Below are 17,530 nucleotides of genomic sequence, written 5' to 3'. Positions count from 1 at the left end.
TTATCAGTTGATGTGTATCATTAGCTTCATGACACACTCAACAATCCTAGTTTTCAACAACAACCTACATAAATTGGAGGACAAGCAGAAAAAATCAATGCAATCTTAACATCTGCCCAGGCATTACAAGAGAAGGGCATCACATTAATGCTGAAGGTGGGTGTTTTTGGTGAGTTATAAATAAAAAATTGCTTTAAATTGAAATTCTGGTTTGTTTTTTTTTTACAATTACCAATCATCTTAAAATATAAGTAGCCTCTTTGATAGTATATGCATTGATAACAGTGCCTCTTCCATTTTCAAAAGAAATGGAGCATTCTCTTTCCTGGGGACTGTCCAGACTAGAGGTGATTCTTTTTTCGATATATTCTACTTTATCAAAGCAATGAGCTTTCAGCTTTGTTCTAAGTTTGGGAAACAAAGTCATAGGAGGCTACATCCATATAATGATCATAATTGGAGATGAAAGGTGCGTTTACAGAATTTAAAGACAAAACAACAGCCATCTCAATGGAAGAGCAACAGATAGTCAAAAACAAACAAGGTGCATTATAAGTACAACAAAATGGCATGCTATTGTAGAATTTTGACATTAAAAGGTGCAAATCAATTGATTAATTGCATCATTGTTTTCACAATTGTTCCTACTGGTGTTACAGTGGATTCTGACTTTTTTTTACATTGTGAGACTTATGAGAGAAAATGTATGATAAAAAAGACCATAATTGTGCAAAAAGATCAAAATGAGCTGTTGTACCATAACAATGCACCCACATACACTCTCTCAAAACGACCCAATTTTTTATGAACAACATGGTAATTGTTCCATACCCTAAATACTCTTTGGATATAGCCTCCTAACTGACTTTGCTTTGTTTTCCAAACAAATATCAAAGCTGAAAGCCCATCACTTTGACACTAGAAGATATAAAAAAGAATCACCTGTTACCCAGGAAAGAGATTTCTCCAACTCTTGAGGAGTGGAAGAGGCATTGGAATCAATCTGTATACTACCAAAGAGACTATTTTGAAGGAAATGGCAGATATTTATAAAAAAAGAATGGTAAGCGAATAATTAATTCTGTTAGTCTTAATTCAAAAACTTTTCAATACCTTGTATAATCCAGTAAACTAAACAGACGAGAATTTCAATTTAAAGCAATTTTTCACTTATAGCTCACTTTAGATGTCAAAAATATCCACCTTCACCATTAATGTAATGAACTTTACATGTAATGCCTGGAAGGCTTAGAGAATGTAAGCTAAAGCTCATACGATTTATTCAGTTAAGAAATTCACTAACATCAGTGTTGATATTTGGATATGGCATATACCAACTAGTAGCTATAACCAGCATTCTTATTTATTAGCATCTAACAAGGCTACAATATTTGCAGTAATCATCTGATAAAATTCAACCATTAATGTCAGAATTAAAAAATTGGAACCAACTATTTTTTATCAAGAAATTGCATCCCATTAGATTTTCAGAGAATGTAATTTTTTAACAAATAATAGAAGTTTTCCAAAACTAATTAATTTTCTTAAAAGTAGTATCTGAACAAATAAATTACATTGGTACATAATATATTAGTTTTGGATTGTATGGGTTTATGAATGTTCTGTATATTTAATTCATAAATTGAACAAGAGAGCTTTGAATTAGCCAGAGTGAAGCTGATTAACTAAAACAAATTTAATCATTTATTATTAATAAAAACTTATAACTAACATACTTAAGAAAAAATTTCATTTCCAGACATATCAGCTGCATTATTGGTGCTGTTTATTTATAACACATTACTAGAGCTTTGTTTTACTTACTTTTCTTGTTTATTTTTTAACATAAACGTCTTTCTGCTTGGGAAATGGTTATTTGAATCAGAAAAATTAATTCCATGTTTGTTTCCATAAATTTTGCAGCTTAATAAAATTATTTTGTTGATACCATTTTTTAGCTTATATTGTAATTTTCAGCCTTAGTATCTAATACATGTACATTTTAAATAATTTCAAAAATTTGTCATCTTCAGCATCTTTGAAGATTTTATTATCTTTTGTAATTCATCCAGCCTGTTATCATTCTCTGCTATGCCTTACATTATCTTTCAGTTCTATAATAAAAGGATTAATTCACATGCAGTAATTATTTTGCACCATATATTAAATTTGGTTTCCTCATTGTTGTACATATTTATACACAATGGTTGGGTGGAAATTTGTGAATTATTAACGTTTGAATATTTATATTCTTATTCAGAAAATATTAAGATTATAGTCAATTTGGATATTGTATTAAAATTAATTTGTAATTTTAAAATATTATGTACATTTTGGTATATTAAACTGACTGAATATCCTGTAGCTTGCAGAGTTTTTATAATTTTGTAGAGAAAATAATACTAAATTTCTCCTTCATTTTCTATTTTTTTAAATTTCAAAGACATTGTTTATATCCAGAGTTTTCAAAGCTAATTATTCTAATGTAATAAAAATTCAGTCTCTCTCTATCCCTGAAACCTTTTTTAAAAATCTATTTGATGGGCAAGATTCAAGTATGATCTCTTTTTATTAAATTCCTGGTTTGGGTTCAGAATTGTTCAAATCATTTCTCTAATTAGTACATAAACAAGTCAGTAATTCATTACAGTCTGATTAATTAAGGTATCTGCTTAATTAGTAATAGGTCATTACAATCTTGAAACTTTCCTCTCCCACAAATGAATAATTACTACCATTTTTAGAATTTTTATTTATTACAAAACTTTTAGGATGTTTTGATTTGTTTTATGCAATAACTATACTTTGCTATTTTGCACCATCAGTCTTTACTGCATCATTTCCTATGCTCTCAGCATATTTACTACATCGTACATTTTCAGTTGTTAGCTCTAACATTATAATCTTTTTATTCTCTGATTTTCAGAATATTTTTTTTCTGTAACCAAATGAACTACTCCTACATCCTTCTAATAATAGCAATCAGCTTAATTCTTTTAATACCTTTTCTTTTTAAATTAATAACACTTAAATAATAATAATTCTCCATTTGCAACTCTTCACAATAGTTGAAATTTTCCAATTACAACACTTTTCCTTTCAAAATTATTCCATATTTTGTTTTTTACTCCACATTTGAAAACCCTTTGCTTATTTGTTAATTTCTTTTTACAACCTCAGACATAATTTGAGATTTATTTTAATGAGGAAGATGAGGTGGATGAAATGATAAACACGAAATTCCTTACAAGGAATTGAACTCAGGACCAATTTATTATTTACTTTGCGCATTTAACATTCTTATTAAATACTATATTGCTTTAAAAGACTTGTGATAAACAGTAATCGACTGGAAAAAAGATTATACTCAAAGATTGTTTACTAATTCTCATTTAAATTCTAAATGTAAATGGCCAGTTTGATTTTTAAACAGTGTTCATTAGTAGGTACTGCAGAAAAAGTATAAATAAGCGAATAAATAAATAGAAGTAGAAGAAATAAAAAAATATATATATATTAATTGGCAAATAAAGAGTTTTTACAAAACACTATAAAACAACTGTTGTTGTTTTAGACAATTCCAATAAAAATTGTAAATCGAGTTTAACGCCATTTAAACCTCCAATCCAGACTGCCTGCTATGACTTCACAATCAACTCCTTGCTTGTCTCTTATGGGTTGGATAGATAAAAGTTATCTCAAGGAAGATAAGGACAACATAAACCGTAAATCAGATAAAGAAATATTTCCACCCATGAAGAGAATTTAAGGTTGGATGACCATTATTTGTTATTTTGTTTGAAAAATTTCACAAAAAAATTTTTAATAAACTTAAAATTCATAAAGTCTATTAGATATTGGTCTCCTATCATTGTTCAATAATGAAATTTCTGCTGCACTATTGATGAAGTAAGTTTCCTGACTATCTGATTCCCTGTTTATTATGCACATTTTTAAAAACTATCATTTCTAACAAACTATTATTTTGAGATAAGTTTCCAGGCAATGCTTGGCTACAGCTAATTTCCCTGATTTGCATTTATTGAGTCAAATTGCTTCTTTATTTTATTTTCATTTTTTTTTTTTTTAATTTGTCATACGTATCTTAAGTTCTAGTTATTGTCTTTGCAAATCAGTATATAAATGCCATCTCTTTCGACAGGTTTAATTATACCAACAGTATTTCTGAGAACAGAGACCAATTTTCTAGATAAAGACTTTAATTTAGTTTTAATTTTTTTAAATATTTATTACCACATTGCTGTAGGGAAGGCACTATGCAGTTTTTAATACATGTTTTTTTAGATCCTTCTCTATTTTTCTGTTCTTCTGGAATATAGTGTTTTGCTGCATTTGCTAAATTTTTGTTGACTTTTCAATGTTATCAATGGTCTTTCTAATAAAACCATCGAACTCAGAGGTATTGTAAATAATTAATTTCTCTGTGATAAGCCTCAGATCATGCGCCACCTGTTGGCACTGGGTAAACAATCTCATTAAAAGTTGCCATCTGATCTTCCACTGAGTAAAAAAATTGTTATCACCTATAAATTTTCATACTTTTCAATATATACCAAGAGTTATTTTATTATCATTAAACTAATTTTAAATCCATTAATGGCAACATTTGTTTACTTTCAGTTTCATAGTTAATTTTAATGTTTTTATCGATTTCAAAAGTAAGATTTCATACTTTTTATGATGAAATGGATGTAAGTACCTTTCAAACCAGTGTTGATAATCTTGAGATAAGAATGCTTGAGATAAGAAACTTGACACAAGACACTGATCTTCCTCAAAAAATGACATAACCATTGTCAGGAATAAAAATCATCGACAACCTTCTATGGAAGTGAGAATTCGAGTTTTCTTATTAACTTTTTCACAGGGTTGAAAGTAATGCTGCATATTAGTTTTCAAAATTAATTTATTCCTACAAATGACTTTTTCACTTTAACTGTATAATTAGCATCATTATTCTTAGAGTCAAAACTTCTTATTTGTACCACTTGCACCTAAGACTGCTTACATGTCATAAGAAAGAGTGAGGTAGATAGTTAAGTAAAAAATGTACCCTTTTGTTTGAGAAACAGTGCATAATAATACACTCTGTCTACACTTGGGAAAATTATTTTCCCAAGTTCCTTATTAAATATTTTATTCATGAAAATCTATTTAGTCATTCTGTGTATTTACATTTAATTAATTTGTGTTTAAAATATACGTAACTGTTTATTTGTGTTTTATTTTTAAAGTAACATGTTACTAATAATAATTAAAAATTATATAACATATTTATTTGCGTAAAACAATCTAACCATTTGAATTTTGTATGTTATAATTTAAAATTATTATAAAAATTTTGCACTTGTAATGTGATAATTTGCATGTTATAAATAACTGTTATTTATTACATAAATATGCACTAAATAAAAAATTACTGGATTAAGAACTGTTAATAAATATTAATATGCTTGTGACTTAACATTTTGTATTACATGATTGTAAATGAAACCATTGTATTATTTATTAGTACATATTTTTGTGATCATAGAATGGGGTTGGATTTTATGCATGATTATTTTTTTATGTACAAATATAAGAATTTTTGTAAAATTTAATTTATTTTATTGATATTTTAAACAAGTATGTAAGAATTATTTTTAACCAATATTGGGGTTTATCATTTTAAATTTTAATTTTATAAATATATTCTGAAAATTGAGTCACAAACTTAAAAAATCCAGCTCAGTTGAATCCTAACATTATAACAATAATTCATTTTCTCAACGACCATTACTTTAGTAACAGTTGTTGAAAAATGTTGCTAATTTTAATTGTCAGTTCCTGGCAAAAAAAAAGTTAATTTTAAATCATCTTTGCTTTTAACGAACATTGTTTCTTATTGTTAATTGAAACATTAAAATTGCATTGATGTTTGCATTCAAATATTCATGACCTTTTGATGGCCTTAGAAAATGTTGCCGAAATTAGTAACAAATTTTTATTACTTTCAATAAAATACGTTTTTTCTTCAATTTATGAGTGTTTTAATTTGTAATAATTCTATTTGACTTTTTTTATATAATAAATTTACTCAAAACAAACTCTGTTTTTTATATTGTTTTAATTAAAGTACAAATTAAACTGGTATTTATACAAATATATAAACAATAACTAAAATTAAGCAGAATAAATTGCAACAAATGTAACAAATATTGTTGAATTTTCATGAAACTTAACTGAATTTTATGATTTACATTTGATGTTACATTATTTATCAAATCATGAATTATACAGATTCATGTTGCTTAGACATCATAAAGTTTAATATAGAGTAGTTCAAGATGCATAGTAAGTCATTATTTATTATTTCTTTCGATTGATTTACTAATATTTATCATACTGGATGTAACATTCATATAAATCTGTGACTTCTAATTTGCACAAAGTTTCAATAGAATAGATGTTATCCTTAATTTTTTCATGAAGAGATTGGCCAGTTGGCAAGCTTTATGAGATATAAGATAACTGAGCATAGCATTTTCTGATAAAGATGTTATGTAAAGAAAATGTTTACAGCAAATGAACCACATACTATATATGTTTTTTTACCTCAAAAAAGTAAAAATACTAGCAAAAGTAATCCCTGTAGGAACTTAATGAATTTAGTGTTCTTTATATTATAAGATATGATTCAGTGTTTGATTTATTTTATTTAAACAAAAATTTTTTTTTAATTTTGAAGACCTGTTTTAATCATTTTTCATTTTGTTTTTTTAAGAATACCCTAATTTTAATAAAAGGTCATGAAAATCAAGTTTTATATGCCGATTTGCCAATGAAAAAATAAAACAATCCTCACAACTAAGATGCTTCATTATATAATGAAGTATATTCAGTCTTTATATAATGTAATTCTACCTGATGTCTCAGATAATCACATCTGAATATTACTTAAATTACCAGTTTATATATTCATAATGTATATTGTTCCAGCCAGCTCCTTTATTGTAAGCTTTTCATATTTATAATAATATTAGAGATGCAGAAATTAATATCAGTGGTAGAATTACATTAACATAATACAGCTTGTACTGACAATTACTTATTAGACACAAGATCAAAACTCTCTACCATAAGATATTACTTCAGAGGATGAATGAAGATGATATGTATGAATGTAAATGAAGTGTAGTCTTGTACAGTCTCAGGTTGACCATTCCTGACATGTGTGGTTGATTGAAACCCAATCACCAAAGAACACCGGTACCCACAATCTAGTATTCAAATCGTAGTAAAAGTAGTTGCTTTCACTAGGATTTGAACCTTAGACTCTCAACTTGAAAATCAGCTGATTTGCGATGACGAGTTAACCATTAGATCTGCTCGGTGGGCTGCAAGATCAAAATTACAAAATTGGCCCTTATATTAATATAAATTTCTTAACTTTTCTATAAGTTGGATGAAAAAGTATATTAAATAATGAGGTTAATCAGCCCATATTGAACAGGGCCATTAATGCTAACTTTTTATTTTTATTTCATTTATAATTATTATATTATTTTTAATTATTAAATTTTTAATTTTTTTTTTTTTTTTTTTCTTATTAAGGTGATGGCGAAGAAGGTGAAGAAGAAATAAACGAAGAGCATCAAAATGTTTCAACCGGTCTAGGGAAAGGCGAACGTAGTCACTTAATCGTGTGGCATGTTACACCACCAGTTTTATAGAGTGATTATTAGATTGAGGTTTATAAATATAAATCATTTATATGGAACATGATGACGCACATGTATATACATACTATATTATTACCATAGCTAGATCGGTGATCTTATTTCACCATAATTTAAATTATTATCTGTATTAAACGCATTATTATTTTAAGCATTTTTATCTTTATATTTTAAATAAATATAAATATTTATTTATAATAAATATTTAAAAATATTTATTATAAATACCTTGTCATACCTACCAACAATAATTTTTTAATCATTAATATCAGTTTTTTGTGCAGGATGATTTTATTTATGAATTTGTTATATATTTTATTTGTTTATTCTTGTATGGACATTGTGATTATTTAATTTCACTGTACTATGATGTATATTAAGAATTTTTTAAAGTTCTATAAGTTTATGTTGTTATTCATTGAATGTGTTAAATTTTTCAGTTTAGTTGTAAAAAATGAACAGTTTCCCACATTATGAACCCATTTATTTGCTTGTAACAGATTTTTTTTTTAAACTTCAATATTTTATTTCAGATTGTAATATTATTTTTATACATAGAAAAATAAAATAATGTTTTAAAAAGCTTTCAAATTAAAAAATGTATTCATTCAAAATACGCCAAGTTAATTACTTAATTATTAAAAAAAAAAATTGTTTAGTAAAAATTCTAACTGTAAATAATAAATTAGTTTCCATCCATTAAGTAAAAAAATGATTAATACATTTGCAAACACTTTTCTCGCTAACCCTCATTCTAAAGATTTTTGTATTTTTTTATGTAATTCCTTTTTAAAATTATAAATTTTACCAAAATTCAGAAACTTAGATAATTTATAAAAGCTGACTTCAGTTAAGTAGATTCAGAAATAACTTGGTAAAAATTTTAAAACTATCATAGCTGTACCTATATTTCAATCAACTATATCATGCATATTCATATAAACATTTATTTATTTTCACGTAATATATTTTCACAAACTATTCTCCTGGTTTATTAGAAAATGTTTTTTGATATATGGAGAAGGCGTATTAATTTTCTCTTATCCATTTAGGTCAGTCAGTCTATTAATCAATTATTATCCAGCATGAATACTTCTAAAATGAAAAGAACTTAAATTGCCTAACCCAAAATGACAGAGTACATCTTCCAAGTGCTACTTAGGCTTTATAAGGTATGAAGCGTCATACCAAAGGTATGAGAATAGAATAAATTAAGTAAGTTAAATTACATAAGTTAAAAAACCACCAGTTGCTATTTTAAACAAAATTTTATGCTGTAGACTACTCTTTGTTTCAGTTTTTGAAAGGCTTGATTTCTTTGCGTATATTTTTCATATTGTTTTAGAAGCAAAAAAATCCTTTTGCAGTAAAATTCTGTTTATATTTTAAGTCAAAGAGGTAGCAGGAAGATTATTAGTTATCAGAAGATACCAGTATTAAGACCTAAAATAACTAATATGTAGGAAGTTGTAACTACAAAGTGAATGAGCATGTGTGTACAGTTTCAGAAAACTATAATATTATTTTTTGGCTTAAGATTCTCAGGTGAATTTTGATCACTAAAGTGAAACATTTTTATATAGCTTCAATAAAATTATGGAAATTCATTTTAATATATGCTCAGTAGCAATCTGTATGATGTTATGCAGGACTGGTTAAAAATTAAATTGTGCTGTTGGTTTAAAAATTTGTATTAGCTTAATTTCACATAATGTTGGATATATTAACTTCCACTTTTCTGTTGTTTTTTTTTTTTTCAGTTCAAAAAATTGTTTAATACTTTCATCATTGTTATTGTTTACAGGGGTAAAGAACAAATTTAGATTACACTTAATTTATTTAATATGTAATAGTTTATTACTCTGAATTTAATTTATTTAATTTGTATGTTCTCAGGCAGCAATTGTCCAGGTCTTATGATGTGTAATTGATATATCAACACTCTTTCTGGTTGCTGATTATTTTGAGTAGTTTCTTCTACTGTTACTGATTGTCTTTTTTTTATATTGGTCAACATTTTCACTACTAGTTGTTGATGGTAATATTTGAAATTAAGTAAGCAGGCAGAATATGTAAATTTTCAATTTTTTTTAAATTTAATTTTAGCTTACTGTATAAATTAAATGGATACTCATATAAGAATGTATATTCCTTTCTAATAACTGAGGCAAAATTTCTTCTTGATAATACATTCAAACTAATTAATCAAGTTGTAATTTCTAAATAGAAGTGTGTTTAACTTAATGACTAGAAAAGATTGCTTAATCTGTAGGTATTTAAAGATATTTTTTAATGTATATAGTTCATTCTTATTACTTAAAAAGAAAATTGCAATTTTCCCTTTTATATTAAAAAATTTTACATACTATATACTTCTTGTTATTCCCCTTGTAAAAAAAGATATACTAAATAAGAGAGAGAGAAAATCAATAAGAATGTAATAACAAAATTATTAACTGAAAGTTTTCATCTGTCATATTTTAATCTATATATATATATATATATATATTTTATTAATTTTTTCTTATTTATTAAATAATTACAGTTAAATAAAAAGTTTTTGTTGTAATAAGTTTAATACAAAAGGAAACTCACTTTTTTGTAAATTATTTGTAAGAAAAAACGAACCATCTGAATAGATGAATTGAGGTCTAACTCCACAAAATAACTTTTATTTTTATTTTTTTTTTTTCTGTATACTATTTACCAGCCCCAAATCTTGTAAGGTAACTCCACATGATTTCTGGCATAAAATTATGATAATAAAACTTGTTGTTAACTATCTATACTGCTTTCAAGAAATAATGTTATAAAAGGAAAAAAATTTCCCTTTTTGTATAAATAATCAAACCTAGCACACTGCTAAATTAAATAAATTCATTCTTCCTGTTTCTTTACCAATAAAGAATTCTTTTCATTAAGTTGGCAAATAGTAAAATTACATGAAGAATGTGAAGTTATCAACTCGGATAGCTCTTTTTATAAATGTTCAGCTTTTCTCTTTTCTTTCTGATATTTTTGCTGAACATTTTCTAGTTCCGTCTTTAGTGGTTCCGTAATCCATCTTTCTTTTCAAGAGATGATGCCATTTATCAAAGGCTGCTTTTCAAAATCAACCTTCAATTTATTATTAGCTTCAACAATTGCTATATGTAGCCTCTGTTGATACTGTTTTAGGATTTCATTTTCATTCCTTTAACATTTCCTCCTTTAACAAAGCCAGCTGGTTTTCACAATCAACCCTTAATTTATTATTAGCTTCAACAGACTCTTTATGTAATTTCACTTGATTATGTTTTAGGTTTTCACTTAAACCCATAGCTATCTCAGCCATTTCAGCTTGGAGCTATCCAAGTTGATAACTTCACACTCTTAATGTAATTTTACTACTTGTGAACGTAATGAAAATAATTCTTTATTGGTAAAGAAACAGGAATAATTAAAATCAGAAGTTACCAGTTATAACAAGAAAATTGATGACCTAAAGAAAATTGTTTGTGATAAGAAAATAGAGATATTTGACTTACATTCAAAATTAAGTTCAAGAGATAAATAAATTCTTTTGAAAGAAAAAAATGTTTTGACCTTAAAGACTTAAAATGACCTTAAAATTGATCTTAAAATGTTTCTCTCTAAATACTGGAAAGAAAATCTGTACAAAAGAAAATTAATTTGAAAAGTTGCTGCAGGGTATTGCACTGATGTTAAATGTTGAAAGTGTAATAGTATTTCACAGCTTTTTAAATGCCCTCCTTTTTCTTTGGTGCAGTGTTTGCCATGAATCATCCATTATACAACTCAAAATTAAAAATTTTTAATTTTTCTAGAACTTTGGTGAGTAAACAATAGTACTATGGCCACATTTTATTTAGAAAACAGTTAAATACATCTCCAGTATTTTATTTAGTAAGCTATCTTCACACAAAAGCAACAATCAATCAAAACAGCGAAGATTGGATTATTCCTTTATCGGAACTCAAAAGGCACACAACCAAATCAAGAATCTTGAATAATAGAACAGGAGATAAATGAAATTATTTGTTAATATTTATATTTTACCTTTCTAAAAGATATAAAACAAACACTTTTTCTACTAAATTGTACAGATTGAATTCTCATCTTGATAACAATGGTTAAAATTTCCAGCCATCCTTACTCAACTACAACCATGAAAATTCTCATTTAAGTTATACAGTATAAATAAAAATTCTAGTATCCTCTGTTGACACTTCTTCAGAGTTCTCTTGTTTACTGGTTAATCATAATTTGTTAATACTCCCATTATTAAACTGATTCTAGAAATAGTAAACTTATTATTTTTGTCACCTTATGTAAAAAAGACATTAAGGCCAGTCCAATAATGACAAAATCACTGAGCTTAAAAATATTATAGAAAAAAAGATCATCCTGCACATAATTTTTTTAATGATTACAAAAATTTGTTTTACATAAAAATAATTTTATTCTACCTCCCATGCAATCATTTTATTTTATTATTAATAAAAAACTTAGATATAAAATATATCATGCAATGTATAATTTTTATTATAAAATTAAAAATAAAATTATTTAATAAATTGCTTTATCAGGTTTCATTTTTATGAGCTAAATAATATCTTGTGTGAATAAAAATGATTCTACTATTTGACATTTTTAAAACAGCGTAGGCATTTGTTTAGTTTTTTTTTTTAGCAAATATATTAATGTACATACATGTTTATTTTTTATTTCAACTTTTTTTTTTAAATAGAAAGAGATTTTATTAGCATTATGAAAATGTTATTTTCACCCCCTTCTGTTTGTACAGTTTTAGTTTTTTTTATATTCTTTATTTTTTATCTTTGAGATTCACTTCTATTTTCATACAAAAAAAAAAGTAAATATTACAGTGCTTAACAAATTTATCTAAGTTCACAAAAAGTAAGACAGGAAAAAAGTTTGTTTTTTTTTTAATTGAAGAATAGATATTTTATTTTTCCATTTGTACAAAGGGGTCTATTTTAAACATTTAAAATAATTGTTAAGCTTTTAAAATCCAACAGTTATGTTTTTAATGAATTAATAATACGTACATAAAATAATTAGCCAGTCATTAATTAAACATGAAATTAAAGAATTGACCACAGTTCAGATTTTAAAATTACAAAATACAGTTACATTTTATGTAACTATTTTTTTGTAATTTAATGAACCTTGTAATTTGTTTTATTCCCAGATTTTATTTTTTAAATAAATTGACAGTACACTAACATACATCTTATATCAAGCTAATGGGACCACTTTTAGAATAGATGAATTGAGGTCTAACTCCACAAAATAACTTTTATTAAATTTTTAATAAATTATACTTTTTTTGAGCTGTTATTTAAAGGTTCATTAACTAACCTAATGCCAAGTAAGCGATCCTTAATGTATTTAAAAATGAATTTTATGTAAAGGTTTGCTAGCATGCCCCAAGTTAAGGTAGCCTCAGTTTACTAAACATCAAGTTTCAATAATAAAACAAGTGATGTAATTTATTTATTTAGCTAAAAGTGTAAATTCTCAGAGAAATTAGATTCTAATAACTACATTCTAAATAGTCATTTTAAATAGTACCAATTACTTAATCTCAAGTAAGTACATCTTTAGTAGTAAACCGCAGTGTTCTTTAATTTTATTTTTAATTGACCTACTATATTTTAATTTATAAATTTTCAAAGTGGTCCTGCTAACTTGAATTTAATCACTTAATTTCTAGATATCTTGTATTTTTTTTATTTAACAAATTCAACAAATTTTTATAAATCTCAAAATAATTGTAGTTTCTGATTAACTTTTTTTGATATTTTTATATTATAGTTCCTTTTTTATATTTCGGAAAAGAACATTTACATAATAAATTTGTCACAATCAAATTTTATTCTTGTTTTGTTAAATCATTATCAAATTAATTGTTAGATTAATTAAAAATTTATCAAATTTTAATTAATTCTGCTGATAAATGTTTCAGTTGAGTTTAGTGTAATTTAAGAGGCCTATATTATCATTTCTTTACTTTTATCTTAAGTTACTTAGTTAAAGCAATAATAAAAAATTCACATTCTTATCTTCAATACAATTATATATATATATATATATATATATTATACAGTAAATTATTTTGTATTAAACTTTATTTATTTCTTTAATATAATTATTACTTACAAAATATTTATTAAAATACCGTTCACCTTTATAAATTCATGAATTAATGATATTTAATTATAATAGGTAAAAAATATATACATATAGTTATCGATAGTATATTATTTATTGTTACTTAGGTTTATTACTTAGATTAATTAGATTTTATGCTACAAATAAGACATAATACAAACGTTTTATGAGTAAATTTGGTTTAACTTAACCACAACTGTAGGTAATTTTTTTTTAATGTTGAATAACTAGGACATAAATAATATTCATTTAAAAGTTTGTATTATTTAAATATTAAACTTTGTAATACAAAAATTGAACATTTCTTTATGTCTGTATATTTAATAATGAATCAAAAATAATTCATTTGAACATATATTTGATAGCCAAATTATCAAGAATTATGAAAAGTTTATATTGTGAAAAAATTTTGCTCACAGGAAGTCGGAATATTTGATGCAGTACATTTGCTTAGTAACAAAATTACAACTTGTCATTTTCATATATTTATATAATTGCATTTCCTTTGAGTAGTTGCCACTTAGTAACTATTATCTGCCTGCTCCTGCATTTTTACAAAGAAAATTTTTATCATTTATTCTTAATAATAAAAAAAATGATTCTGTTAAAAGATATATATATGTATAAAACTTGCAGACTACATCAAGGGGAATAGAACCACTTAAGAGAAGGATGGTATCTTAGAGCTGAGATACAACTAGATAAAAGGTTAACTACACATGTTGTCAATTTCAGAATAACTACTCCCTGAACTCTTTCAGGTGGATCATCATCAGGCAGTGTGGCTTATCTTGTTGTTTAGAACCTAAAAATATGTTTGTTTCTGTATATAATAAAAACTGATCTCATTCTAAATGCAAAAGTAAATTCTGCTTTGATATAATTTGTATATTTTAATGAATATTCATTAAATTTATCAGGTTTGTGTTATATAAGTGTATGTTTTTTGGTCATGTTTCTTTTTTAAATATGTAGTGTATTTCTCCAAAACCAAAGACTTCTCAATTATATGGTCATTTATTCATTCACCTCCAACAAGATGTGATTATTTATTCAGCTGTATTTCACCACTTGATTGTTATTCAGCTACTCACCAGTTTCTTTGAACATCTACTGTGTGCATTTGATTATGTTTATAAATATGCTAAAGCAATTGATCCAGTTAGAGAGCAACGTGAGCAAATTTATTTTAATCATTATTTGACTCATTGTTTTTATGAATATTTAAGAAAAATATCTTGCAAATTGTGGAAACAGCATAATAATCTGTTCAATCATTTTGATACTAATGTTAGCTGAAAATACAGTCAAGATTATAAAATCTTGTGTAAAATTGCCAGTTCTCTGCCTGCACAGAGAAAATAGTAATAGCTGCCCTATTCCAAAAACTTTAATTTGGTAAGACATTCTTGACCCAAATTGGTTCACAAAATAAAAAATTTTAAGATTTTTTATCGGCTGAAACCAAGAATGAAAAGTTTATCAAAATGTTATTTATTTTTTTTTTTGTAATCTAGCATATTTTATGTTTCCATAAGGGATTCAAACACTACTTTCACCAGTAAATTTACTTCTGAAATCAATAAAATAAGATAAAAAATGTATCATATATGTGCAAGAATATTTTGGTTACATTAATACTTAAAATATTTTTTTTCTAAATTAAAAAAAAATAATTTTTATGTAAAGTTACATTTTAGTTTTTATTACCCCTTTTTCATATAGATGTAATGAACTATAGTAGTATCTTGGAATCTATGTTTTGCATCTCATTTTTATATAATTAATTTTTGTTTTATTATGGTTTTATAGTTAAAAGTCAAGTTTCCAAAATTTTTATTTCAAGTTTGATTTTAAAAGAATTTTAAGATATTTTTTACGTAATTAAAAGACTTGGAAAATTATAATATTAACACATTCAGCCTGATGCACACCACTGGCAGTACTTTTAATTTTTTTTTAAACCCCAAATATGCACCACTAGTGGTACACATCGAAGTTCACTCAATACCGGTTTTAAAAATTGGAATTTTATTTATTAAAACACAATTTTGAATCCACTTCAAATGTAATCTGTACCTTATGTATCACCAGTAAATCATTCTCAGGATTGTTTTGAAATAAAAATAAAATGTAGATTTAATTAAAATGTTTTTATTACTGTAATATGTTCTTAATATAAAAAAGGTGCTGTACCACCTGCCCTATAATTTTAGAAGACTTAATTTATTTAAGAAAGAAAACTAACTTAAAAATGGATAGTTTATTTTGTTACTATTTCTTATTAAAAAAAAACTGCAAAAACACACTTAGCTTATTTTCTTACAGTTGGTGGTTTCTCTGTAAGACCAGAAAGGTCATATCTTATGCAAGTTTCATAAGGTTTCCAAAATAATCCTTTTTTAATTCTTTTTAATGTTTATTTTTGTACATTGGGTTGTTAGACCAATATATTTTTCTCTATAGTAAATCTACTATTGCCTCGTAGCAGTATAGTGCCTGACATATCTATTTGTTTCTTTAATGTTCAAATTCAAAACCTCATCATCTATAAACTGTTTACATACACTACCAGGTGTTCCACTACAACTGCTTTACAGTCTCCACTCTTAATATATTTTATATATTATTTTGGATATTATCTATATGACAAGTCCATTGAATGTTTTAAATCCAAAACTTCTATCTCACTTTCATCTTGCATCACTTGCCGGTATTATCACTATCATTATTTTCAGATGGTACAAACTCACTCCCAGAATCAGAAAAATCTGACGGATCCAAAGTCTCATTTTGTGTTTTTTTATTTCATTAAATAGATTTTAAATATGTTCAGAGTAAAACAATAATATCCAGAAAGAGTAATTTTAGTTATAACACACACTAACAGCTTATACCACAATGATTAGATTATTTTCTGCCCTTTAACAAGCAACTAATTCAGAAAGTTAGTAAAATAACCACAAGATTGCAGTAACTTCCATATATCTCTTTTGATATAACACTAAAAGGTAAAAAAATATTCACAAGATTACAGTACTCTCCACATCGAATAACACATCTGTCGATAACCAGTTAACAAAAAAGAGATATAATGTCATGAAAATTTTTCATATATATATTGCATGTGACATTGTAACACATGATGGCCTGAGGTTATACTGCAATAACTATGGTAATATGGTACATAATGAACAATAGGTTAAAATTGAAATAACTTGCTATTTCAATTAAGATGAAATGACAGTTCTTTTAAGATAAAAATGATATTTTGATCCCGGCCAATTAAATTTGTGAAAGAATGGACCATTTGTGCACCATCAATGCCAATCATTGGAACAAACGTGTTTAATCAAACAAAAGAAATTACGTAATTACTTGCACTTTTCAATGGTATAAAGTGATTTATTTGTAGAAAAATTTGTGTAGAAAGATTATTTCAATTTAGTGTTTTTTGGTTCTTTTAGTTAATATCTGCCATGATATTACTTCTTTTATTAATTCTTTGATAATTTGGATTGTGATGTAATTAATGTACTTAGTTTTTATTTGTGAAGATTAAATGTATTATTATTATGTTTTGTAATGCTTGG

At 25.7% G+C, this 17,530-nt stretch overlaps 1 protein-coding gene across 13 annotated transcripts in view; it reads left to right on the top strand.

Annotated features, from left to right (window-relative positions):
* syd (JNK-interacting protein syd) overlaps positions 1-16,916 on the top strand; it is a 225,482-nt gene extending 208,566 nt beyond the window's left edge. For 2 of the 13 annotated variants that reach the window (XM_075373874.1, XM_075373872.1), the window contains exon 25: positions 7,615-8,283. In XM_075373874.1, the coding sequence (XP_075229989.1) occupies positions 7,615-7,733 (119 nt within the window). In that variant the 3' untranslated portion in view covers positions 7,734-8,283. Of the gene's footprint in view, positions 1-7,614; positions 8,286-9,635 lie in introns of those variants that run through there. The other 11 variants (XM_075373878.1, XM_075373873.1, XM_075373881.1 and 8 more) reach the window with 8 other exon arrangements.
* Positions 16,917-17,530: the final 614 nt, after the last annotated feature.

This window comes from Lycorma delicatula, chromosome 8, assembly GCF_047948215.1.
Source record: "Lycorma delicatula isolate Av1 chromosome 8, ASM4794821v1, whole genome shotgun sequence".
Lineage (NCBI taxonomy): Eukaryota > Metazoa > Arthropoda > Insecta > Hemiptera > Fulgoridae > Lycorma > Lycorma delicatula.
This window is presented reverse-complemented; position numbering and strand designations above follow the sequence as displayed.